The sequence below is a fragment of the Nipponia nippon genome, unplaced genomic scaffold, assembly GCF_047370975.1.
Source record: "Nipponia nippon isolate SJK-2023a ecotype South Korea unplaced genomic scaffold, ASM4737097v1 scaffold_1, whole genome shotgun sequence".
In the NCBI taxonomy this organism is placed as follows: domain Eukaryota; kingdom Metazoa; phylum Chordata; class Aves; order Pelecaniformes; family Threskiornithidae; genus Nipponia; species Nipponia nippon.
In genome coordinates, this window is record NW_028262290.1 from 120,983,048 (window position 1) to 121,008,738 (window position 25,691).

General features: G+C 52.2%; 1 protein-coding gene across 2 annotated transcripts; it reads left to right on the forward strand.

Moving 5' to 3' along the window:
* The first annotated feature begins 1,319 nt into the window (after positions 1–1,319).
* GASK1A (golgi associated kinase 1A) lies at positions 1,320–20,005 on the forward strand. Of its 2 annotated transcripts, XR_015699834.1 has the most exons (6): positions 1,320–1,647; positions 11,984–12,799; positions 16,381–16,503; positions 16,779–16,882; positions 17,479–19,201; positions 19,294–20,005. XR_015699834.1 is itself a non-coding variant. In XM_087736280.1 (5 exons), exons 1-5 carry the CDS (start codon positions 1,645–1,647, stop codon positions 17,687–17,689), a joined length of 1,257 nt encoding a protein of 418 aa, XP_087592406.1. In that variant the 5' UTR covers positions 1,320–1,644; the 3' UTR covers positions 17,690–20,005. The 2 variants fall into 2 exon arrangements, 1 of the variants encoding a protein (XP_087592406.1); XM_087736280.1 differs by having other exon boundaries at positions 17,479–20,005.
* The last annotated feature ends 5,686 nt before the right edge of the window (positions 20,006–25,691 follow it).

Below are 25,691 nucleotides of genomic sequence, written 5' to 3' on the forward strand. Positions count from 1 at the left end.
GGACTGTGCAGGGTAAATGAGCTAGAGCAGGGCTCGGGGATGCAGGAGCCGCCTCCCAGGCTCCGCCACTGCCCTCCCGTGCTACCTTGGTCAAGTCACTTGGCCAACTTTCCCTAAGCCTCATCCTCTTCTCTTTTTAGACCATCATGTCTTCAGTGTCCCTCACAATAGTTTGTACTGTGCCTTTGTTGGACTTTGAAAAATGTAAATATCAGTAAAGAATGATGCTGCTCAGCCCTGTTTGATTTACAGTTTCCTGGCTGAGGCAGTTGCACAGGTTGGAGAGCTGGAAACCCCCCACACCTGAGACGGAAGGTTTCCTCCTGTCCCCAAGCTGGGCTGGCAGGGCCTGGAGCCGGCACGGTGCTGGGGCAGGTGACAGCATTGCCTGCCATGGTGGGGTACTGATGGGTTTTGCTTGGCCATAGCCCAGGGCTGGAAGGGGAATGCTATATGAAGGAAAAAAAATGTTTTGCAGGCTGGCAGCTGCCTGTATGCCCTGCTTGGCTGTGGAGGGCTGGTGAAACACGTTGCTTTCCAAAGCGATGCCTCCAGCCCCTCTTCTCCCAGAGGTCTGAGGAAATGGAGTTTTGGATGCACCCTACACCCGGTGCTGGGGGGGAGCTGCATTGGCTGGGTGCTGCAGGGCTCACCGTGCTGCAGACCTGCTGTGCGGCACTGGTGGGTGTGAGGGTCTCCTTCCCTCGGCCCCCCAGGGTCACCCCTCTCCTGCCTGCCTGTGAGCACTGCCTGCCCCCGGGTGCCTCAGAAAAGCAGGCACCTGAGCACCCTAAAAATGGTTTTAGTGCATTAATGCCTTTTAAATGGATAAGAAATCTTCTCCCAGGGCTGCAGCCACTCCTGGTGCTGGTGTGGCACAGCTCTTTGCCGGGCTGTTAGTGAAAGGCAAAGCAATGTTAATGAAAACCTGCAAAGGGCATTTTCTCGGGCACCTATGAGCAGACCTGTGGTTCACTTTCCCAGCTCTGGGGCCGATGTGGTCCCTGGGGCTCTGCCTGTCCCTCTGCTTGTCTGGCATTGGGGTCACCAGGAGCAAGATGGGCTTGGGAGGAGCACGTGTGTCTTCAGCCTCCTTTACCTGTGCCTCCTGGCTCAAATCGGCCCTTGGTATTAAAAAAAAAGAAAAAAAGCAGCAAGAAGGGCTTTTATTGTGAAAAAGAGACTCTTCAAATGCCTGTTCCCCGCTTCCCAGCCTCTCCGCTCCCCTCCCCACAGGGAGGTGGGTCTGGGATGAGGCAGAGTTTGAAAACTCGCAGCTGAAGTTTGAAGGGTGTCCTCCCACCCGGGGGGAACCGGAGGCGCCCGCCGGCGTGTCGTGGCAGGGACCCGGCAGCCCCCCGCAACGCGGAGTCGGGCAGCAGGGATTGCGGAGAGCCTGGAGGGGCACCCCTGGGTGATAGCCCCCGGCCATGGTTAATGGCTCGGGGAGAGGAGGCGGGCTGATTGGTTGCTGATTATTTTTATTATTGCTATTTTTTAAATTTTTGTATTTTGTGTGGGTTCCTGGTGTTGTATGGAAGTGCTGCAGGCGGCTGGCACCCGTCTCAGGAGGTGACCGTGTGCCGTGTCAGCCGCGGGCGGTGAAGCACATGAGGAGGAGCGCGTTGGCCGGTGCTGCGAGACATGGTAGGATTTAAGGGTTTCCTTGCCAAGCTGCTGGTGGGAAGCAACACTGGGTCTGCTCAGGGACACCAGCCCCATGGGATGAGATGCGAGGCCGCGTCCCAGCTGTCTCCATTGTGGAGGCAAGTTGAGCTGGACCCCTCGGAGGGTCGGGGCATTGCAAGGCAAGCAAGGCACAGACCCGCTCCAGCACATGTCTGTCCTTAGGAGCACTAGGGGTGGGCAAAGCAGGTTGTAAGGATGCCTGTAAAGGCAGTGCCTGGGGCTGCTGTGGCTCAAGGCACTGCTGTTGGCCAGGGAGGTGATTACGCTTCCTCAGCCAAAACCCACTTTTTTTAAGAGCCCAGGTGGCATCGCTTCAGGCAGGCAAAGAGTGTGGGGTGAAGGCAGCAAAGTGCAGATAAACTTGGAGAGCATTAAAAGCCCCTCTGTGCTTTCCGTTTGGTCCCCCCAAAGCACAGTGCTTTCATCAAAGTCACAGAAATGGCCAGTTTGGGAAAGGAAATCTTCCTCCCCCCCGAGAAATGTCATGTTTCCCTGGCATTAGCAGATTTCCCTGCGTCCACAGCACATTCCAAACCTTAGGGTGGTTTTTCATGTCGTCTCGTTTTAGCACTCAAGTTTGGGATGTCCCTTGGCAACTGGTTTCCAGACCCATCTGGCATGAGCCAGCTGAGCTGGGATGGGGCCCCCACCACTCGCCGTTACCACCGTCCCACCGGGGGACAGCCGGGGCACCATGCTGGGGGGTGCGCACCGGGGTGGGGGGCTCCGTCTCTGCTCTGCCACCTCAGCCCCTGCAAAGCTCGTGTCGGGCAGGGATTGCAAACGTGTGTGATGGATGAGCCGAGGAGGCACCTGGTGCTGCTGCCAGAAATTGGTGCTTTGGTGTCACTTGTGTTGCTGAAATGTTTTTATGGCCTCGAGAGCGTGGTGATGACTCAGAGCATCTCTGGGAGCAGTGGGGCCGTGCCAGCCTTCACCAGAGTGTGTGAGTGTGTGTGTGTGTACGGGGGACACCGATGTTGTGCTTTATACTGTCCATCCTACAGTTTGCATAGGCTGTTTTGAGTTTCTTAGTTAATGAACCTCAGCAGCAGAAAAAATAGACAAGACTGGGGCTCGTGTCACCCATTTCAGGGCTCCTCCCTGTCAAAGAAAAAAGGAAGGCAGCTCTCCCCACACCAGCCTTTCGTCTGCAGTAACGCTTTCCTATACGAGCCTTCACTATGAAGCCTTTCAAAGAGTATATAGCCTGTGCCAGGTACCCGGTGTGGTCCCCCCTGTGAAAGCGGGGTCTTCAGTTTTTGTCAGGATTTCCATGTTGCCTTGGCAAGGGAAGGTCTGCTTCTGCAGTCCTTTCCTCTTTGTGAGCTCCTGTACTGATTGTTTTGATTTCACCCATAATCTGGGTTTGCTCTGGGCACCTGCAGGCAGGGCAGTGATGGTCATGCTTTATTTGCAACAAAACCCTAAGCCAAATACTCAAGATGATTTTTGGCTTCTTTCAAGATCACCAGGACGGTGACCACTTGCGGAAAGCCAGAGAGATCCTGGCTGCGAGCTTTGCTGTTAGTACGGAGCGCGTGCTTGCAGCCGGCTGCTTGTTGGATCCGGCTGCTGTATGTGCCCGACCTGCTGGAGCAGTGAGTGCTGGCGGATGACTGCATTACAGAAACATCTTCTTTCTTCTGGTTTCAAAATCTGCCAGCGAGTAACTTCCAACTGCTCTGTCATCTGCCTAGTATGTGGCAGTCTAAATAAGAAGGACTGATTGCACTTTATTAATCCTCTGGCATAGACGCCAAATGCCTTAATCACCCCTTGTGTTTCAAACACTCAATAACTCCAGTCTGCCTGCAAGCTTTTTGCCTTGCCCCGAAGGAAAAGCCCCTTTTTTGGGAGGCAGGCCACACAGGTGCTTGTACCGTGTTTGCTCTGCTCGCTTGCCCCGTGGGGTTCGCTGGGAGAAGGAGAAGCGGGCCGGAGGGCGGCTGCCGGCAGGCTTTGCCCAGGACGGGGTCTGCAGGACACAGGCGGCACTCAGAGCCAAGTGGCGAGCAGCCACTTTCCCCTTTTTTTCTCTTTAAGAAGTAATGGCTAAAATGGAGGAAAACAGGGTTACCTTTCTGCAACAGAGGCCAGGGCTTGTATGAACAATTCTGGTTTGAAGAAAGCCCACAGGGCTGAAAGGCCCCACTGTCCTCCTCATCCCTCCCCTTTGGAATCCCACGAATGCGCTTTCCTGCTCTCCAGGAAGGGAAAAAACCTGACAGCCAGTTCGGGGAAACCCAACCGGCTGACTTGGGCAACCTCCACCGAAATGCTGACAAGGCAATCCCATGCTGCCCCTTGCCAGCACCCCGAAGAGGGTTTTGTGAGCCCCCGCCGGGCACCAAGCAAGCACTCCTGTTCCCTGGTGCTGGTCCACTGGTTAGAAACGAAAACTGAAAATAAGTGGATCAAAATCCCTCCGTCCCCAAAATATAGAAAAAACGTGACCCCCCAGTAAAATAAATAAAATGGGACTGAGTGCCAAAATGTGTAAGAGAGTTTTAGCAGCTTTTCAGGCACTCATCTGCAAGATTGGTAAACTCATCAAAAGCAAGAAGGAAATAAAATTTGATTTGATTTTAATGTGTTCCTCCCCATATTAAATGGAGCCCAGAACAAAAAAGATGTGGCTTTCTAACACTTCTGCCCTTCGCTGCTGCTATGCGTAGAGGAGCCGAAGCAGCGCAACCCTGCCGGGGATGCCAAGTCAAAGCTGGTGAGCGGCCCGGAGGTACAACGAGAGAAGCTGTTTGGGGTGACGGAGGTTGTGAGGAAGAGGATCAGTGGTGGCTCCCAGGTTCCTGCCCTTACTTCCCCGGGTTTGGGAATCCCACAGGAATCATTAGCGTGAGCCATTTGCTGCAGCTGGAACCGAAGTGCTGAGGAGCAGGACTGTCGATTCCCGAATGCTGCAGGGAACAAAGCGTATTGTTTTTCACCAGAAGAGACCGAGGCATTTCAAGGCAGTTTGTGTGTGGGACTCAAAGGGAAGGAGTCCAGCCCATGGGCCGCAGGCTGCTGCCCTCCTCCAAAGGATCCCCTGCACAAGCCCTCACGAACAAAGGCAAGACTGTTCAAAATGAATGGGGGTATGAGGCACAGATGTTGCACAAAGGCAAGTCACATCTGTTTCGCCGGGGAAGGGGCCCCCTTCTTGCTGTTTCAGCAGGCAGATGGGAGAGCTGCTGTGAAAACCTCTGGAGCTGAGTGCAACAGGCTGGCCGGGAAACTGGGATGAGGGGAGGGGGAAAAGGGAAACCTGGTGGGTTCCTGCACAGCAGTGGGGAGGGAGAGCGAGGGAGCAAAGGCCGCCCAGAACTGCTGCTCTCCCTCTTTGACATCCCTGCCAGGATTTCTAGGTTGTGCTGCTCTCACGTAGGTGGGAGGGTTAGAGGAATGAGCAGACAGAGAGGAGGGAAGATGAGGAGGACCTCCCTTGTCCCGTGATGCCAGCAGGACAGTCATGCATTCAGGGCTGCTCAGATCCTCGTTGTGCCCTGTGAACATGAGGTGCTGTTTCGGGTCCACAGTGACCCGGATGGTTTGGGTGCAGGTTGATATCGCTTAATATAAGACTTTTAATGGTGAAAAGTAATGGAGATGTTTGCACATGTAAATGGCAGCAGACCCGTGCGTCTCGGTGACATGTCCTGAAAGACAACCAGCAATCTCTTAGGAGATGTGTCTCCAAGAAGCAGAAGACCCAGCTAAGTGCAAGAGTCTGCAATAAAAGCCCTCACTCTGAACTTAAGTAGAAGAAGGATGAGGCATCTGAAAGCTTTTAGTTTGCTTACGTTAAGCAAAAGAAGTATGGCATCCCAGAGACTGTTTATTTTTGTGGTGCTTTGTGTTGCCTTCTGGGATTAAACCAGAAGGGGTCCTGAGCTGCACTGTACATAGCGTTGGGATGGAAAGCGCTCTGTCCATCCCTCACAGAGCTGAATATTAACTTCCTGCAAGCCAAAAGATTTACACAGTGGGAGTGAGGAGAATTATGAATCTTTGCTTTTCCTCAGTGAAAATCACACAAGTTAGTGGTAAGGACAGTGTCGTCACAGGAAGAGCAAGTCCCCGCTGGTACCCAGCAGGGCGTTAGTCTGTCCCATGTGTGGGACGCGGCGTGTGTCTTCTCCAGGTCCCCCCGAGTGGCAGCCCTGCCCTTGACTGCATCAGCTGCACCCTGTAGTGTGGTGTCCTCCACCCAGGTGATGGCCATCTATCTCCTCCATGGTGTCCTCCATCCCCTGCCCCAGGGCCTCCGTAAAGATGCTGAACAGGACGTTTGGGATGCTGGGAGCCTTGCAGGCTGCTCCTGGGGGTTTTACGAGCCCGTGTTTCGGCTGTACTTGTTTGGTCTGGAACTCAATTGCGACCAGCCAGTACAATGGGAATGACACTATTACATACAAGTGCTGGGATTTTCTTGTTACACAGAGCAGTTTCCAGCACTGACTGACGATTTTGTTCAAAACGGTCTTTTGGATGATAGGGTATGTGAGAAGAGCCAGGGCAGAGAAGCACCTCCAGCATGAGAGGCCTCCCAAAAACAGAAATAGTGGGTCGGGGTGGGGGGGGTCAAGCAAGAAACGGGATGTCTCATTCCTGAGAAGCAAAAAGCTCAAGGGGTTCCAGCAGGGTCTGGAGTCAAAGGCACGCCAGGTTATTACTAGAGAGAGGCTGTGGAGCTCGAGGATTTCAAGGTTTTTATAGTTTGCTGCCCCAAGGCTGTAGCAATAACTGGGGAGAAACGTGAAGGCAACATTATTTTGGAAGTTAAAGTGCTCATCCCTTTGTGCTGCTGCTGGAGTGTTGTCCTAGGCTAGCGCAAAGCACGCTTGTCTTGCAATTAGACTATAAATTATCCCCTTGAGGCAGAAGCTCTGCAGACTGTCCAAAATTTAGCGAAGTACAGCATGTTTTAAAGTCTCATCCTGGGCAATTTAACTTGGTAATTTTCTGGTTTGGTTTTGGACATGCTGGTGGGAAGGCTTGTGTGCCAGCTACGAGGACTTTGCTGACTCTGCAGAGAAGGACCCAGCATCATGTGGCAATATATCAGGTTTCCCTCTCCGGGGTTTCATCCGACCCAGCATTTGCTGTGACACCCTTGCATACGGTTTGTGGGAGCACAGTCCCCTTTCCCAGCTCCGCAGTGCCTGGCTTGAGCTTCCCAAGCCACTCATGAGGAGCAACATATGGAAGCAGGTCTGCAGGGGCACCTTGAGCAGGCAGGCAATGCCTGCCTGCCGCATCCCTGCCCTGGTACTGAGCAGGGTGGCTTTCAGGGTGTCGAAATGCAGTGGGGTCATGGTCACCCCCGCTTGAAGGGCATTTTGGAGGAAAAAAACCCGGCGGAAACAACCCCAGACACACAGCTGATGCAGGTCTGCTAGGAATTACGGCCACTTTGATGGATCATGAGGCTGTGTGAAGGGACATCCTTCCTTTGTGCCCTGCGGCGGTGCAGGTGCGGGCGGGTGGCGGTGGGACCCATGTGTGAGGGGAACACAGTGGTCCCCCCAGAACCGACTGTGCGGGGTGAGCCCAGCCCCCTGCTCTGAGCCAGAGCTATGTTCAAGGCTGACGGTCATAATTTAATAGCTGTCTTTAGTAAATTCCTGCTCTGCAAGCCATCTGTCTTCCCCAAGCAGGATGATATAGGAAGGCACTTAAGCACCTGAATGATGGGTGACGGATGCTGCCAAGGATTTCTTTCTGCTCAGGCTTGCCCAGAGTCACTCTCGGGGTGGAGGGGTTTTGTCTCCTTCCACGTCATCAGCATGGTTATGGGTACCCAGCACTGAGCTTAGCCCATGTGCCACCCCCTTCCAAGAAAAAAAACTGGTCAAAACCAAAAGGAAAAGACTGTTCCCTTCCTGGATCTGGTTGACATACCCTCTCTCAGCCTCCCTCCCCAACACGCCGGGAGCTGCCGCGAACACCATGTGTTGGGCACAAGGCTCTGGAGATGTTCCCAGAGGCAGTGGGCAGCCAGTGGAGGTTTCCCAGTTGCTTTTCAAGCAGTCTTTGTTAAAATTGGTCACGGTGAGCTGCATCTCCTGCTGCCCACGTGGTTTTGCGGTTCATTGGGCGGGCAGCGAGCACAGTGCTGGGAGGGTAAGTACAACTCTGTGCGTTGCACTATCCCTGCAAAAAATAGCCTGCACAGTGTGCATCCAGATAAATGCACGTATCTGCTTTTAACCTGCTCACTGGTGGCCTGTGGCAAAATCCTCTGAGCTCAGGAGCCTAGGGCAGGGAGGCAGCTGAGAGGGACATGGCCATGGCCAAGCCGTCCTGGCTCCCTCAGGCATCTCTTTGGGATGGGATGATGGGATTTGCTGCTGGAGGGGTCTGGCGATGCCAGTACAGGGGCAGGAGCACTGTTTTGGATGCCAGAGGAAAGCAGGAATCAATCCCACTCTTAAAGGCCACGTATTTCCATGGCATCTTCCTAGGTTTAGGGCTGTATCTTGCATTCTTGGATAATGAAGTTTGGGGTTTGTTTTTCTTTTCTTTCAAGCTCAACAAAGCCAATTTGATGCACTTTGAAAAGAAATTGAAAACAGACTTCTCTTCTTCAAATTCTGCCAAGGTTCAAGCGCCCTGGGAATACAATGTCAGGGATAAAACTCTCCCAAACACACTTGGAAAGTTTTATCCCTGAGTGGCCAGGCTGCACAGGCTCTCCGCCGTGCCATCGGGAACCCGGGCTGTGCTGTATGTTCCCCTGATGATCGAGGCTATATATTATTTACTTATTGGCATCCTGGAACAAGCAGTACCTCTCTTAATCCTTTTTATGGGTTTTGCCTGTAGCTTGTCCGCTGGGAAATGGACCTAATTTCTAGTGAAGGCATGCTGTACTGTCAGTAGGTCAGGCTGGCAAAGCAGAGCTGTACGTATGGTTTGCATTTCAGGTTGAATCGAAGCCATAGCTTAAACTGCAGCATTTTTTTTACAGCACATGCTCAGATAAAGTCTCTTTGGAAAAGTATTCGCCTTGAGTTTGCAAGCACAGTATTATTTCTGCAATGTTCATTCATCTAGATTCTTATTAAATTTGCAATGTTGACTGCCAGAAATAACACAGAGACTGTACTTGCACTTTTTTTTTTTTTTTAAATTGTTGATGTGGCAGGAAAACCCTGAACGGGAATGGGGAAGGGAGCCTGTGGTGACCCTCACCCAGCTTCACAGCACAGGATTTCAGGCTTGGGGTGGGAAAGAAATGAAGCTCTAACTTGCGGTGTGCAAACACGAGCTCGCTGACAGAGAAAACGAAGCGGGCTTGGACAGTAATGATGCTTTAACCACTTGGACTGTAAACTGACTTGACACTAAAAACCCGGCAATCGTTGCCATCCATTTGGCATCCACTGCTCTCCAGCTGTGGATTAAAAAGGATTTTTCCTGCAGTATTTCCAAGGTTCTCCAAATAGCTCCTGCATGCACCGTCCCCAGGATGCTTGGATTTTTGGCAGCCAGGCTCTTTGCACACCCAGGGATGGTGTAAATGTCCAAAGAGTTATTATCGGGGGGATAACAAAAATGATCACCGTGCAAAGCCTCTGTGCAGAAGAAGAGGCTTACGGGGAGTTTTGGTGAGGGCAGGGTTGGGCCGTGCCTCTCCAGAGGGGCGGGACTGGGGAAACGCTGGGACAAGTGCCTGGGGAAGCACGGACTGGGGAGGGATCTCAGCTGGATGCAGATGGGAGTACTGAGATTTGGAGTTAATTCTCTCCACCAGAATTAACTCCATAGATGTTGTTGCAGTTAATTCAGCATACTTTGAGGTTGGAGAGTCAGATCGTGAAGCACTTATGGTGATGACTTGGATGGAATAAGGATATCAGGATATCAGGATCTGGCCTTTATAACCTACAGCCTTATTTTACTATGGTTAAACAGTGATTTAGACATTGCGCCTCCCCTGAACTCTTGCTCAGGATGCTAGACCTGAGTTGCGGGTGCTTGGGAACAAGCATGCATTTGCACTCTGCAGGACTTGCTTGAAATTCAGGGCATGAAGGTTTTGGGTAGCTGAGCTCGGGTGCCACCTGTGTTAGCTGGCATCGGCTATGGGCCTGCAGCAAAGCATTATCCCATCCAAGCGGGATGGAGCTGGGGAGGCATCGTAACCAGTCCTGTTGCCCCTTGGGGCTGCTTGGGGGTATTCGTGCTCATCTCCTGCCCAGAAAGGGGCCTAAGGCAATAGTTTAGCCGTGTAGTATGGTGTCTGGAACAGTTAATACCAAGCCTTGAATAACCCTGCCCATGATCTAGGACAGGACATCACTCTGAACAGTCTCATCCTGGAATAGCTCCTTTTTCACTCTGGGGCTTTAAGGGAGAGTTAAATGGGGAGTCCCCCAGCAGGTCCCAAAGCCCCACACCAGACAGCTCCATCTCCCAGCAGAGGCCAGTGTAAGCTGTGTGTGAATAAAGAATTTGGCTCAGCAGATATATTTTGCAGCACTACATTGTATTTCTAGGAGAGAAACAATTAAACAAGAGCTATAAAGCTGAATCACTCCAAGTGCATCGTTGCTACCTCTTATAAGCTGCATTAAATCTGCTCAGTCTTGAGAGGGAGACCTCGAAGGAAAACCCCCGTGGCTGCTGCCAGTGAGTTGGTGGCTTTGCAGCTCCTCTCATCCACCTTGACTGATGTAGTATCCTTGGGAGAGTTGTGGCTTCTCACCATGGGGCTGTCTGAAGCAGCCTCCCCGCAGCAAGGGCACAAAGCCTGATGGATTTTAGGATAGTGCTGGATCAGCTTATGAAGGGGCTCACGCGCTGGGGTCGCCTGGGGCAGCTCCTCTCAGGGCTGGAGTCGTGCTGGTGGTGGGTCCCTGGAGCCGGCGGGAGCCTGCGGTCCTAAAAGCCCCGTGGCTGGAAATGTTTCTGCTCGCCCAGCTGCTTTCTGGAAGTCATTCTGGCTGCTGGCTCTCACCTCCCCCCAGCTTTTTAGCTCTTTTTTTTTCCAAGCTTTTCCTCTTATAAACAATCTCTTATCCCTTCCTTGGCAATATATTGTCCCTCTGTGTCTGCCATGGATATACTTGTGCTTCCAAAATAAATAATTGCAAAAAAATGTATCCACTTGAACGTTGCCTTGACTTCCAACGTGGGTTTGAGCCACTTGGTAATGCCTGTTGTAAAGCAGAGAAGTGGCACCAAGGTGCCTTTTGCTGCTCCGGCCCCTTGAAACGTGTTAGACTTCCCGAGCCCGGGTGAACATGGCACGGGTGCAGTGTGGCCCGGGGATGGGGTGGGCTGAGAGGATCTTCCAGCGCTGCCCCTCGCTTCCCTCCACCTCACCCTGAACGGGAAGGTGCTGTGCTCAGGGCAGCCCCGGTGCTGTACATGTGGGATTGCTTTAGGCCAAAGCAGAGATCTGTTGGCTTAGGAATGCAGGGAGATTTGCACAGTATTTACTCGTAACTGCCTTTCCAGCCTATATAATTTTTATAAGCCCCTTCAGAGTAGAAAGTATGATGAAAAGTGGGAGGAAGAAAAAACTATATGTATAAAGATATATACACCAAAACTTGGTAGTACCCATCTAAAAGCAGTTCCTTCGTGCTAGGAATCAGAATATTTTATGTTTCAGATACAGCAGCTTGCACCCTTTTTAAACATAGGCTGCCACAGCCCCTGACTGGCACTTGGAGCTCCCTTGCTTTTGCTGGACGCAGCGATGGGCAGAGCTCCAGAGGCCGTGTCTCAGCACGTGTTGAGATGTCCTCCCAACAAGGGCGCGGGGATCCGGGTTATGGGCTGGGTGCGCAACCTGGGTAGGAGCCACTGAGGGTGTCCGGAGTAAGGTCTGAAGATAAAAACCTCTTAGGAATGGGGAAGCATTCCCATCCAGCCAGGAATTTGCTCTGGTTTTGTCTATTTTTTTTTTCTTTTTCATTTCTTGAGTCTTTAAAGCAAAATATTTGAGCATGAAGAATTCATTGCCCATAAGGTTATCCTGTACATCAATGCTGCAGACATGGCAACATCTGACCAGCTTCTGGAGGGACTGCAGCTAATTTCTGGCACAAATCATGCCACCAGCTGTACCTCTCCTGCTACAGTGCCACGGAGGCAGTGAGCGCTTGGGGAACACCTTTCCCAGGCAGCACACAAGCACAGGGGCTGCTCCTCCGAAGCAAACCCATTTAAGCTTATTGAAAGCTCTGCCTGGGGCGGGGGGCACACAGGTCTGGGGGATCCCCGGGCCATAGCACGCCGTGGGGACCCCTGGTAATGCTCTCCCTTTCTCTCCCCACAGGCCCAGCGACCGTGGAGAAGGACGGGACTGAAGCCCCCCGCCTCGGCAGCCCTCGGGGTGCTGCTGGCCCTGGCCCTGCTGGCCCTTGCCCGCCTGCCCCCATCGCCAGACCACTCCGCCCACCTTCTGCCAGCATCGTCCCCCCCAAACCCCCGGTGGGAGGTGGCCGTCCCCCTACCCAGGGGACGAGCCCACAACAAAAGGTCCCCCGAGCCCCCTGCTCGCCTATGGCAGGACCGGCCCCCCAGCCGGGGCAGAAGGCAACGGTGGGGGCTGACGGGGGATGCTCCCCTGTGGCTCTCCGATGATGACCTCCAGAAGATGCAGCTGCTGGCCAACGGGCAGGTGGTCTCCAAAACCCGCATCCCGGCCCATGGGCAAGTCCTGCGAGTGGGGCTGCGGGCTGTGGGGGACGCTGAGGGGGACACCTCACCAGCCAGCCTGGAGGGGGACTGCCAGGACAGGCACTGTGGGCTCATCAAGCGCCCTGGGGACCTCTACGAGGTGCTGGCTTTCCACCTGGACAGGGTGCTGGGACTGAACCGCAGCCTGCCTGCCGTGGCCCGGCGCTTCACCAGCCACCTCCTGCCCTACAGCTACACTGACGGCTCCCCACGGCCCATCATCTGGTGGGTGCCCGACCTCCAGCACCTGAAGGATGCCAACAATGACCAGAACTCCTGTGCCCTGGGGTGGCTGCAGTACCAGGAGATGCTGCAGCCCTGCAGACTGACGCTGGTGGCCGGGGACGGTCCCTGCTCCAGCATCCCGTGCGGCGAGTGGAGCCGCTTGGCCCTCTTCGACTTTCTCCTGCAGGTAGGGCTGGGGTGATGGAGACTGCCCGGGTCCCCCTGTGCCTGCCTTGTCTGACTGTGGTCTCCTTCTCCTCTGCGGGGTTGCATAGGCTGTGGTTTCTTGGGATGTATTTTTATGCAGAAGCGGTTTGGCCCGAGCACAGTCCGTGCTTGGGACTTGCAGGGAAACGCAGGCAGGTTTTGGACACGATGAGCCCGCTCTCACGTGGCCAAGCCTTCCCCCCGTGCGGCTCCATTGGCTCCGCTTTGCGCGGATGCCAGTAGCGGCCGGGGACGAGGCAGCCCTAGGGAGAAGCAGCGTGTTCTGCATCAGCCCCAGGGGGGCTGACACACTTAATTCGGGGATGCACTGCTGGCGCTGGAAATCAAGTGCCCTGCCTGCTTCGTGTGGCACTGCTTTCCTCCTCCTCCTCCTCCTTGGGATTAATAGCACTTAATCTTCTGTCTGGAAAATCATACCCTGCTGCTACGAGGGATTACGACAGCATCCCAGAGAGTTATCATTTCTTAGAGGGTGGCTGTGAGGAGGCAGAAGTGGTTTCTATGGAAAAAACCTGTTTAGGCACCTCGGGACTGGAGCTTTGATTATCAGACAATGGGAAACTGCCTGAAAGGGCAAGTTTTAAATAAAAAAAAAGAAAGAAAGGAAAAAAGGAAAAAAAAGACTATTAAAATATGTGTTCTCATTACTCTTTCTTTTTTTTTGTTTTTGGCAAAGCCTGACCATTAATCTTTATAACCTCAGACTACGGCTGGCAGAGGTGGAGCAGTCCTGGCTGGACTGGAAATATTTTAGCTGAAACAGCCAGAGAAATGAGAAGATTAACCAAGCCCTTCCCTTCCCCAGGCAAAAATACCATTGAGTGCAATGGAAAGGCTGAGCCTCCAGGACAAAGTATCTAGTTTTAAGGAGACTTTCCCTCAGAGGGCCAAAGCAGCGCAATGATAAATCCAAGGGCAATCCACAGGTTTTCCTCAATGACTCCAATGGGATCTTCCCATGCGGAAAAGCCATGTAGAGGCAAAGAGGCATGAGGTCAGCAGGATGTTACAGAAGTGAAATAGCATCCTTCAGAAATGGCTTTAGCCTCTCACAGCCCTTGCTGGGGAAGGAGAAGCTGCGAGCTTTGAGCCCTGCTGTACATTGGCATTGAAATCTTGGTGGTTTTCTTCAATAAGCCTTAAAATTGGGCTGCTTCTATATTGATTTCTCTTGGTGATTGCCATAGGGGAGCAAAGCAAAGCTTTAGTGGGGGCAAAATGCTGAGCCTGGCAGAAAGGGAGCACCTGGTGATGGCTTTGTCCTATGCTTTAAAAAGGACCAAAAAATACATCGACTCTGAAGCCCTGCCCTGCGGGCCCCCCATCCCAGCCAGGGGGGAGAGCAAGGCAGTTTTCCTTGGGGGAAGCTGTCGCAAGCTGAGCCATGGCTGGAAAGTCCTGTCAGACCCAAGGAGATGCTCTGGGGCAGCTGAGCTTCATGTGGGACCAAAAAGAGGCTGAAGGGGAGCTTGTCACGGGTTTTGAGCTTGAATGGAAGAAGGTGTGGCTCGCATATTTGTGTTCCAGCAGTAAGACCTGGTGTCTTGTTCATTAGAGCCATTTAGGCTCTGGTGAGGAGAAATTAATATAAATGACTGTGGGAGGACCAGGGGGAGGGAGCATTCGTCAACATGTCAGCAGTGCTCTTAGCATCTCCACAGCTGGCTGGTCCATCTTACGTGGCTCCACCTGGACACCAGGTCCAGCCTCCACCCCACACCTCCGTGGGTCCAGCACGGATCCACCTTGGTTTCACAGGTGCTCGCAGGTGGGTGAATGGAGGCCTGAGTGCATTTAATGTCTCTGTAAGTCATCTCAGGTTGTCTTCACCTTCTGTGCAGCCTGGAAAACAACGTAGCAGGTGAGAGAAACCGGTGTGCTGAGCTTTCCAGTAGGCAGGCCAAGGAGATGCGTGGAGGAAATGTGGTTTTCTTTCTTTTCAATGTGTTTTGTGTCAAAAGATGCTCTAGCACTTTTAACTGGTGGGTCTCCCGATGGAGAAATTCTGACCCAAGTGTTTCATTAAACCTCAGAGGGATTTGTTAAGGGGCTCCGATGTGGGACTAATCTTGCTTCTCAAAGGGTTATGAATATAATGGCGACGGAAATCAAACTTTGTGTTTCCTGCAGCATCTTCTCTGGTGCTTGATTAGTGTTTGGGTTCAAACTGAACTCTCTCTTGAAGCACAGTCTGTAATTGATAAGTTTTGCTAATTATCAGAGTGAGGGGAATAGGCAGCTACTGTGGGTCACTTGGCTTCCATCTAGTCATCACCTGTAGATCGCCCCAGGCTTACCTGAGACCTGCTCCAGCCCTCCCAGCAGCTCCAGGAGCCTCTCTGCACCCCGAGCCCTGGCGCCCAGGTTGGCACCAGCAACCCCGAGCAAGCAAGCAAGCAAGCAAGTCGGACGCCTTTGTGCTCCAACTGAAAAATATATTTCTTTTATACATATTTTTATATATTTATATATATTTAAAGGAGATTTTTTTTATAGATATATGTAGGGGGGGGGGTTTGTTGTAAAGTTGCAAACAGGCTTGCAGAGCTGGAGGTGGTGAAGCAACCCCTCCTGCATGGCCGTGGCAGCACACAGCCATGGTCAGAGCTGTCGACAGCCTGTGAGGTCCCGTCTGCCCCACAGGCCACTGCAGAGGATGCGCTGGCTTCTTCTGACATAACTGAGGAAGCTTTGTGAATACCAAGGCAGGGTTACTGAAGCTGGGTCTGACAGAGATTTATTTCTTTTAAAACTCCCTCATATCTCTGAGGGTGCGGGTGAAACACTGGAAGCTTCCAAGCAGCACCGGGGTTTCTGCAGGGATTTGGTGTAGGAAGGGAAGGGCTTGACAGACTCAACTACACGGAGCCTTAGCAGTGCTTCCAAATAATTAAACACAAATGTAGTTAAAACAAGTCACCATGGCCTAACTTAAATGTCAGACATGCTCTGTATAATGCACAGATTGCTTTTTCCCTTGCTGATGCTTTTCCATTCATCTTTCCATTGAGAGCTGCTTAGGTTGCCTGTAGGGATGGATGAAAGCGTGTATATGAGCCAGGAGCCAGATGAAACCATCGTCCAGTGCACCAAGACAGTCCAAGAAAATAAAAAAAAAATCTCTTTTTGAGGTTTCAAAACCTAGGTTTCTTTGGGTGCTTTAGGGTTTATTTGCGTTCATCGCTGTGTACATCTTCCCTTGGTTTCAGCTGGAAGCACAACCCGTTTGCTGTGTGTAAATATGGCATATAGAGGTACTAGGCACAGAAGATGCCTGAACTCCAGCAGGAAAGCCTGTCACCATCACCTTTGTTGGTCTCTCTCTTCTCCAAGCCAAGGGGGTTTTGCAAGTCAGTTCAGCTTCTGAATGCTTCCCTGCCTCTCTCTCTCACACTCACTGGGGTACACAGTTTTTCCATTTCCTGTGGATCCTGAGGATCCTTAGAAAATTTTTATTTTCCTCTGAGCAAGCAAAATTTACAGCTGGACCTCCCCCTCCGGGCGCCTGTCCCCGCTAAGGTCCCCAAATGTCTCCCGCAGGTTCACGACCGCCTGGACCGCTACTGCTGTGGGTTTCAGCCCGATCCCTCCGAGCCCTGCGTGGAGGAGAGACTTCACGAGAAGTGCCGAAACCCAGCGGAGCTGGTCCTGGTCCACATCCTGGTATGTTCCCCTGCCCCCGAGGGGCTGCTCCAGGGCTAAGACGAAGGTGCCTGGGAGGCACTTGCAGGGCAGATGCTGCAGCAAGGGTGATGTAGGTCTCATGGTGATGCGGTGTCTGTGGTGGGAGGTGTGCCTTGGCACGGGGGGACCTGGGCTTTGGCAGCTGGCAGCCCCCAGATGCTCTCAGGATTATTCAATGCATTAAAAAAAACAACCTAAACACCTAAACTGGTGACTCCCCACAGTAAGTGAACTTCTCCCCATCCTGCTGGCAGGTCCGGAAGAGTGCGCCGTCCCGCCTGGTGTTCATTGACAATGCAGGCAGGCCACAGCACCCTGAAGAGAAGCTCAACTTCAGGCTTCTGCAAGGCATAGACAGGTAGGAAGGGTGATGCACACCCTCCCAGGGGCACATCCCGGCAAGGGCTGAGGAGCTTGCTCATGCGGGATGGACACCAGCCTTACGTGCACACCTTTGTGCCTTCCCTGGCTTCCCCGGTTGGGCACCCCTGTGAAGTGGGGCCACCTCCCACCCAGGATGGGGCAGGTGGGTGGGCTCACAAACCCATCATACATGCCTCTGCACTGAAACTGGCTCTTTGTCCTGCTCTGGGTGACTGATTGCAGTCTCCAAAGCCTATTTTCCCCTCTCTAATTGGCAGCTGCACAAAAATAATGAATAATCAGGTATTTCAGCATTTCTTGCGTTGCTGCCCATCAGGCATTTGGCATGCTGTTGACCCCTTGACTTGGATCTTGTTTGGATCCGTTCCTGATGGAGCTGTCCTGCACGCTTGCCATGGGCAGAGTTTTAAACAGGAGGCTCCTCATCCTGTGTTCATCTGGGTGGACATGCATTTCTTCTGGAAGCACCTGGGTGGCCTTTGCTCAGGTGTCCTGCTGCTGCCCTCCTCCCTGCTCGGCCTTCCCTGGGTAACCCCTTCCATCCCTCTGTCTTCTGCTCCTCTGCTGCAGCTTCCCGGCGGCGGCGGTGGCCACGCTGCGGTCGGGCAGGTTGCAGAGCCTGCTGCTGGAGTCGCTGCGTGTGGACCGGGAACTCTGGGAGAGCCAGGGCGGCGCCGAAGGCCTGAGACCCCTACTTCGGACCATCGACCGGCGGGCACGCATCCTGCTGCGATACATCCAGGAGCACAACCTGACAGTGTTCGGGGACTCACCCCGCTGAAGCGGCCTCTGGCCAGCACGGCGCGCCTGCCTTGCAAATCCCAGCGGCAACGGATGTACCTCACACGCTTGGTGTGGGTGACGGGAGACTGCGTCCGGGTGCTTACCTCTCCAAAAGGTACCCCCCACACACACCTTGTAGGATGCCCTGGAAAAGGAGACAGGATCACAGGGAGTAGGAAAGAGGAGGAGATATCTCCTGAAACAACCCACAACTGCTTGAGAAAGTCATTAAGCGACGTTTAACAAGCAACGGTCTCAGCATGGATTTTCAAAAGGGACACATCCATGAGAATTTTTGGGTGCCTTCACTCTCCACGCCCCCCAGCAACCTTGAAAACTGGAGGCTTGGACTAATGAACAGCCTGTGGGGATCCTGGGAAGGGTTAAAGATGCAGTGAGAAGCACTGCTCAAGGCTGGGGGAAGTCACTGGCAGCCTTTTCATGGCTTGGACTGGGCTTTTTGATGATGCCTTCACTGTTTCCAAAACATTACAGGCAGAGAGGCTGGAGCAGCTTGGGGGAAGGCAGAGGGGAGTTTTCTAAGTGGATTAAGCAGGGACAAGTCACCTGAGCCGAGCTCTGTCTTACCCCTGTGGAGGAGGTGATGTGTGCCTGGGAGCGGGTGTAAATCACTGCCCGAAGCCAGGGCCAGGCAGGACCCCGGACCGCAGGCAGCGCCTGGCAGCAGCTGCCGTTACGGAGCCTGCGGTGCCGTCCCCGTGTGCTGTGCACTGTGCCCTGGCACGGCTGGGCTGCTGCCAAGGTGCGTTTTTGAATGTGGGATTTGAAGGTTTCAATCTCTTGCTCGCTCTTTCCCTTCGCTGTCAGGGGATTAAAAGGCAAACCTACAGCAAGCTCTGCTGCTTGTGAAAAACACTCCTGCCTGCTCTCTTAGGCACGGCTGCACAAAACTCTTTCCAAGGCTTGCAGAAAAATCTTTTAACAAAAATGCCAGGCTATTTCAGCAGAAGGCAATCGAGTGCAAAATGCTTTTTGAGCATGCTGGCACCTCCGGCAGAGCCCATCCCACTCCCGTCACCTCCTTAGGCTCTTGCACAGCAGCACACTGTGATGGGGGACAGCAACATCCCAGACAGGCAAGTCCTCAAGTATCAGAGTTGAGAGAAAATTCAAAAGCAAAATGAACAGGAGGAAAAAAGATATAGGGACAGGCTCTGCCAGAGCGCCTCTCATTCTCTGCAGCGTGTTTCCCAGCTGAGGCATGCACTCAGTGCTTGCTTGCCAGGAGCAGCCGGCTCCTAGCCTGAAGGCTGATAATTTGCCACCAGAAGGCTTTTTAAAGGAGTCTCAGGGAGCATCCTTCCCTTTCTCCAGCATTACAGGTGGAGCCACTCATGCCTTTGGAAAGTCTTGGTGAGACTGGCATGGGCACCCATGCTGTGCTGCTGTCCCATTGCCCTAGCTTTGGAGAACACAGCCACCTATGCAGTGGGAGAGGCACAAAAGGTGGGCATTCATGCTTTCCCTGCTCCAGCCATCTCAGCACCACGTGAGTTACAGAGCCTGCAAGGGGATACTTTAACATCCATGCTGATAAGCACAAGCAATTACCTTTTTTTTTCCTTTTTCTTCTTGCTTAAGAGAAGATGAAGTGAGGTGCGGGTGACATGAATCGACAAGCTCGAGTGCTCTCAGAAAGTGTCAGCGCTCAGCATCAGGGGCACATCAGCATCCAGAGCACCAGTAGCATCTTCCTCGAGTCCTGCCCTCCAGTCAGCCAGGGAAAGCCTTTCCCCCATCACCCTCGCCACCCCATGAGTTATCACCCAGTTTGCCACCCCGTGGGATGGATGACTGTCAGGGAAGCCCTGCTAAAGCCCACATCGTGGGGATTCATTATCGGGAGGTGAGCTTAGCCTGTAAGCATGGAGGAGAATAAAATAACTCATCCTAGGTCCTGTGAAAAGCCATGCCCAAGCAGAGCTTTATAAAGGAGACTAAATGTAACGTAATTAAATCCAGGAAATGTGCTGTGAAAAGCGATGTGGTAACAAGAGCATTAGTTAGGATGTGTGGCATCAGTCATAGCCTTGTTTTTCTCATTAAAAGCAGAAGTTTCATTAAAAGAGAGGTTTTCATCCCACGTAAGCCAAGTTCTCAGCAAGAAGCGAGAGGAAGGTGGGGCGCTGCATGGTGGCCAAAGCTGTTGACTTGGCTGTGCTGGAACAGCAGCTTTTGCCTTGCCTCTGGTTGCATCTCTTGCCTCCGGTTGCATCTGCTTGACCTTAACACTGCACAAGGTAGTGGGAGTTTTTTTAGGGTTTTTTGCATTTCCTTAGTTGTAAGATGTGAGTTTGCTGGCTAAACACACGTGGGAACATCTGTAAACACTTATGCATGTGAATAAAAAAATCACTCTTGAATTAACAAGGAGCCTTGTATGGATAAATGAGAGAAGAAGCAAAAGCCATGATCTTGCTGAGACTGATCATTAGTCTCCTCTAATTAGTCATTTTTTCCATGGGCTTGTCTATCTAGCCAGCAAAGCGCACAGGCTCTGAACCGTCACAGCCATTTGGAGAAATCCCATGGACTGCTCTGGCTGTATCAGCCTTTGCCACGTAGTGTCAGGTTCGGTTTGCTCCAGCTATGAATGTGTCATAGTTCCCATGATAAACTTTTTTTTATGGGTTTATAACGTAGTTATAAAAATTCGCTCGGGGCCATGCTTGACAAACAAGATCTCATCTCAGGAGTGATCCTGTTTTAACCAAATTTCTCCAGGCATCATCACAGATCCTGTTGGGGTGGAGTAACAAAAAAAAAGACACGGTACAAGCTGGCTGTGGAGCTGGGGCAGGACTGCTTTGGCTTTCAGAAGGCGGCAGCAGCTAAGCAAGGGAAAAACCCGTGGAGAAACAAGTTAAGGCACCTTCCCTGGCCTTGCAAGAGCTGAAGTGCAGGTGGCTCCCAGTGAGGGCAATTAAACGCAGCCCCCATTCTACCAAGGATGCTCTTGCTGGCGTCTCTGGTGACAGGAGGGAGGAGAGCAGCAGCAAGGAGCCAAGACCTTGGAAAGTGAAGCCGTCTGTGTGTGAGTGCCCCCGGGGGCCCAGCAGCATGGGCACGAGGCGCTGCTTGCTCCACACATCACCCAAAAAGACGCAGGGCAAAAGCCCGATGCAGCCGTCCTCTGCCTTTTTCTTCACTTTGTCACTTCAAGAGCTGCTGGAAAAGCCCGTAAGCTTTTCCCTGAGGCGCCAGGGGCTTCTTGCAGGAGGGCATCCCTGTGGCACCCTCATGCCCAGCCTTGGCACTGTGGGAATGTGCTGCTTGCTGCCAGCACCTGGGGAATAGGTTGAGAGCATGGGCACGCACCCTCAGGAGGAGGAAACTGTTTCTTTCCACAGTGACCGAAGTGGCATGATCTGCGTTTAACAGACCTGTGGCTGCATACTGCCCTTCAGCTGGAAGAAAACAGGGCTGGGGGAAGGAAGGCAGGGGCCATATCAGCTCCAACCAACTAAACATATGCACGCATGTGCATGCATGAAAAACACATGCATGCTACCCCACCCACGTGCATGCATGCACCCATGCTTGCACCCACCCACCCCTGTGCATGCATGTACCCGCACATGCACACAGACATGCACACACACGTGCATCCCCCCATGCACGTGTGCACACACATCCACCATGCACTCATGCACAGAGACACCCAGCCAGACCCCCCCCCAGCCACGCTATTCCTGTTCAGCCTGTTCGTGACCCCCTCAAAGCTGGTGACCCCCAAATGCCCCCCCGAGCAGCCTGCTCCAGTGCTGCTGGCCGCACCCTCCATAAATTAAATGCCTTTTTGCTGCCTTTAAGGGCTACTTCTTGAGCTGCCTGTTGCAGCCACAAGACACTAAATAGCCTTTGCAGCAGCCCTGTATAGACCTTGCATTGCAGCCTGAGCACCCACTGAAGCCACCCACTGTCCGGGGACGACACCAGTGGGGTGGCACTCAGGGGTGGCACTCGGAGACCCCAGAAGACGCTTGGCAAAAACTGCCCAAGCGGCTCCATGCCCACGCAGGTGAAGCATGGGCCGGCTGCTGCCTGAAAGGCAAGAGCTAGCAAGTAAATCCAAATTTATTGTTAAATCGCTGGATATAAAAATAATCTGGCTTTTAGAAAGCAATTTATTTATGCTTTCAGTACTTGCTTAAATATTTATGTGGAAAAAGAAAAAAAAATCCACTCTGACACAGGACTATCATTGTAGCAATGGCCTTTAAGATTAATGGAAGCAAATTAGCCTGACGTTTTATTTACATCCAGCAAAGCAATAGATAAACTCTCTTCATGATGGATTTTCTTCATTAGTTGGGCGAACGCCTAAGGTACAGCTTTTGACATTGTTTCTTCCAAGTGGCTAGACAAACAGTTTATCAAAAGAGTATAAAATTGTCAGGAAACGAAGCAGATTAATGACCAGTAAAGGGAAGATCATTGAATTTATGATATAAGTAGCAGTATCACTGGAGCCTGAGGAATGGCTTATCAGATAACCGACATGTACACGCATGCAGGAGCACTGAGCCCCCCTGGAGACACAGCCCCGGCAGCAGCTGCTCCCCAAATCATCCCTTCATGGGGATCTCTGCATTGAGGCTTCACCTCCCTCCTCCTTCCCTCCCCTTAGATCTGGGCTTATTCTGTAACTTTCTCATTAGAGCTTGTAAACATATTATTTCTTCCCAATTAAAAACCTCTTAGACTGGAACGGCTTCAGGAACGATAACCTTGTCTTCGTGTCTGTGCAGCAACAACGGTTTCCACAACTGAATTTGGCAATTTTGGTTGCTATTACAGCAGTGATAATCATACTAACAACAACAACAATAATATATAGGACTTCTCCAGCCTTTTGATTCTTTGGAAAAAATCCCCCAGCATCAGCAGTTTATGGATCCCATATGGCTCCTCCAGCAATTACCTGTGGAATGATAATTAGCTGTCAGATAAAGCAAATGAGGGAAAGGAGACTGGGACCCTAGGGGAAAAGAAACATTTCTTGTGATGGCAGAGGGGCTGCGCCTGCAGGTGTCCGAGGTCTGTGCCCCCCCAGGCATCGGCTCACGTTTTCAAGAAGGATTTTGGGTCCAAGGACGACTAAGCAACACCGATTTAACCGGTGCCATGAATCTTGGTCTCCGAGTGCTGTCTCCAGCAGGTGGCATTGGCTCGACAGGCTGTCTTTTCCCCGCGCTTGCCAAGAGCATCTTAAAAGTTTCCTCTCTGCATCGGCAAATTTCAAGCTGCTAGAGCATCATTAATTCCCTAATTCCCTTGCAGCCTAATCCGCCCAGCTGCCCTTTATATCCCACCACCACCACCACCTTTTTCCCTTTGTTACCGTCTTTTTCCAATTAAAATCCAGATTTGCAGGAGTCGCAGCAGCGCGTTGCTCCAGGCCGGGAGTGTCGGGAAGCAGGACAGGGCAGGACCGCCGCTTGGAGGATGACACGTTGCAGCAGCCGGGGCTCTGCCCTCCCAGGCGTGGACCCAGGTGCTCAGCAGCCACAGGAGAAAGCAACCCTTCCTCCCTGCACAGTGTTTAAAATGCATCGCACCAGCTGTGCTGAGGTGCAGGAATGGCTCTTATTATTTAAAAACCCATCCCAGGGACAACTGCAGTTTAGGAGTTCTCAGAAGTGCTGATGATCCTGCCAGAATAGCAGGCCTCCAAATGCATCCAAATACTACCCAAAATAGCTCTGGAGGACGAGATCTCTTAAACTTGACCTTCCCATCATGCCTACTTATACATGCTGTGCCTCCTCTTCCTGCAGCACAGAGCCCCACGGGCATGAGGGTTTAGCCCCTCCAAACTGGCAGGGGCAACTCTCTGCGATAAAAGTTTAAATCAAACATTTGCTGTGGTCTATCCTCACCCACAAAACATTTTAAAGTAAAACCAAAGAAGAAGTGGAGCTATGTGTTTTCATTTCTCTTCCCCACGCTGACGGTATTAGGGAGGAAATGCCAGTGGGATTTTTCAAGACCGTTGAGAGATGAGTAGCGCTTGTGCAGCCACACCGAGTCCTGGTGGGTACAAATGAGAATTAGCGGTGTTTTATCAAATCAAGGAGGTGACTGCAAGTGTCCCTGTTCCTGCTCCCAGGAGCCAGATCATCTCTCCACTTCCACCACCCACTTTGCAAATGAGGTGTAAGGACGAGCCCCCAAACCAGGCACCATTAATGAAATGATGGAGGTAAAACTCTTGCTGTGAGACCTTGTCAAGGTGGACTGCATCTGGATGTGGTCAAGCCTTTCTCTCCAGGGTGACCCAGGCATTTGTTTTTCTCTGACTGATCAGCCATTGCGGGGTCATGCTGGCCCATGTCTCAGCTCTCTGCAAGAGGCATCTTCATGGCTCTTTCTGGATTGAAGACCTTGAATGGTGTGATGGTCAAGTTTCTGAGAACTTGTCCCCTAGAGCTATTTTGGATACCTGCTGTTTTGGTAGGATTAACTCTGTTCCCAAGAACTCCTAAACTTCAGGACTTTTTGAACAGACCCAGCGGTTGTCCCCGGGATGGATTTTAAAATGATACAGCTCTTAGAGCTGTGTGCTGCCAACCAGCAGATAAAGCAATGCCGTGCTTTGGGGCTTTGAAATCCACTGGTTTGTAAACAAGGCAAGCCAAAGACGTGAGCATCCTTTCCCAAACAGGAAGAGTTTTTCCTCCCCCATCTGCCTCCATGTGGTCCTTATGAATTGCCTTGTCTTTTTGTTTCACTCACGACTGCAGGATCTGCCTCACTTGTTCTCTTCTAAGCTGAACCAAATTTTATTCCCCTGGGCCATACCCAGCATCACAAATCCAAGAGGTGATGCGGGTGGATAGAGGTTTCTTGCATCTAGCATGCTGGGGACCCGCTGCCAGCCAGCGGGCAGGGTGCTGCTCCTGCCCCCATGCATGGAGCGGCCAGGCAGTGCGTGTCCTTCCAGCTTCTGTCTGCTGCTTGGGTTTGGATGCCATGTGAGGTTTTTCCCCTCCCCAGTCCCTGGCAAAGTTCCCATTTAGGCAATCAGACTCACCTTTTCACCATCTTTTGAGACGGGAGGCTGTAATTTGTGACACCTGTGCGTGGCCAGGCAGAAGAGGGGCTCGTGGCATCCCTGGTGTCCCTGCCACGAGCACGCAGCAGGAGAGGCGAGGAGGAGGAAGGGCAGAGACGTCAGGTCTTTTCTTTAAATCCTTGAGTTTTCTCTACCGATACCAGAAACTAATATTTCAGTCTGGAGGGGTGTTAACTCAGCAGATGGGCTGCCTGACCTTTCCCTGGCTGTCTGGAGGTGACGATGCCTTCAGAAAGCACCCAAAGGCAGTGAAGATTTTTCCCACTAGGTACTCAGCCCCGGGACAGTGGAGAGAAACTCTCCAGGGATGGTTCAGTCCCATCCCCCCGTCCAGCCAGATGAATACAGGTGGTTTTGAACCAGGTTATAGGGAAGAGCCCAAGGAGAACGCGAGTCCCAGTTCTGCATGGAAACGGGACGGGACGTGTCAGGGTGCTGCTGGCTGAGCTCTCCGCTCGAGCAGGCATGATACCATCTATTCCAGTCCTGCTTTTTGGGTGAGTTTTGCTCCACTGGATTTTTTTTTTGGCCACATCCGAGCAGGAATGGAGTTTTTATTCCAGGATGAGGCTAGTGGGTACGGTGGCACAGGCTTCACTGCAAGCGTTGCCATATTTTTGCTGGTGTTTGATTTTAATTGCTGGTTCTGGCTGCATCAGAAAAGGCTCGGAGTAAGAAAAGCGTGTTACGTCCTAGGGCTGTTTATGTACATAAACAATCTGGGATTTACTGTGTTGACCTTTCCTGAAACAAGTTCTTGGCTCCCCTGAGTTAAATCTAAAAAAAAGGGGGATCTATAAGGCTGAGCAGCATATTTAGGCTTCTAAGCAGCGCATCTAGGTGCCAACAGGATACCAGGAGGCTGAGATCTGCCACGGTTGGAACAAATCTTCTTTAATGT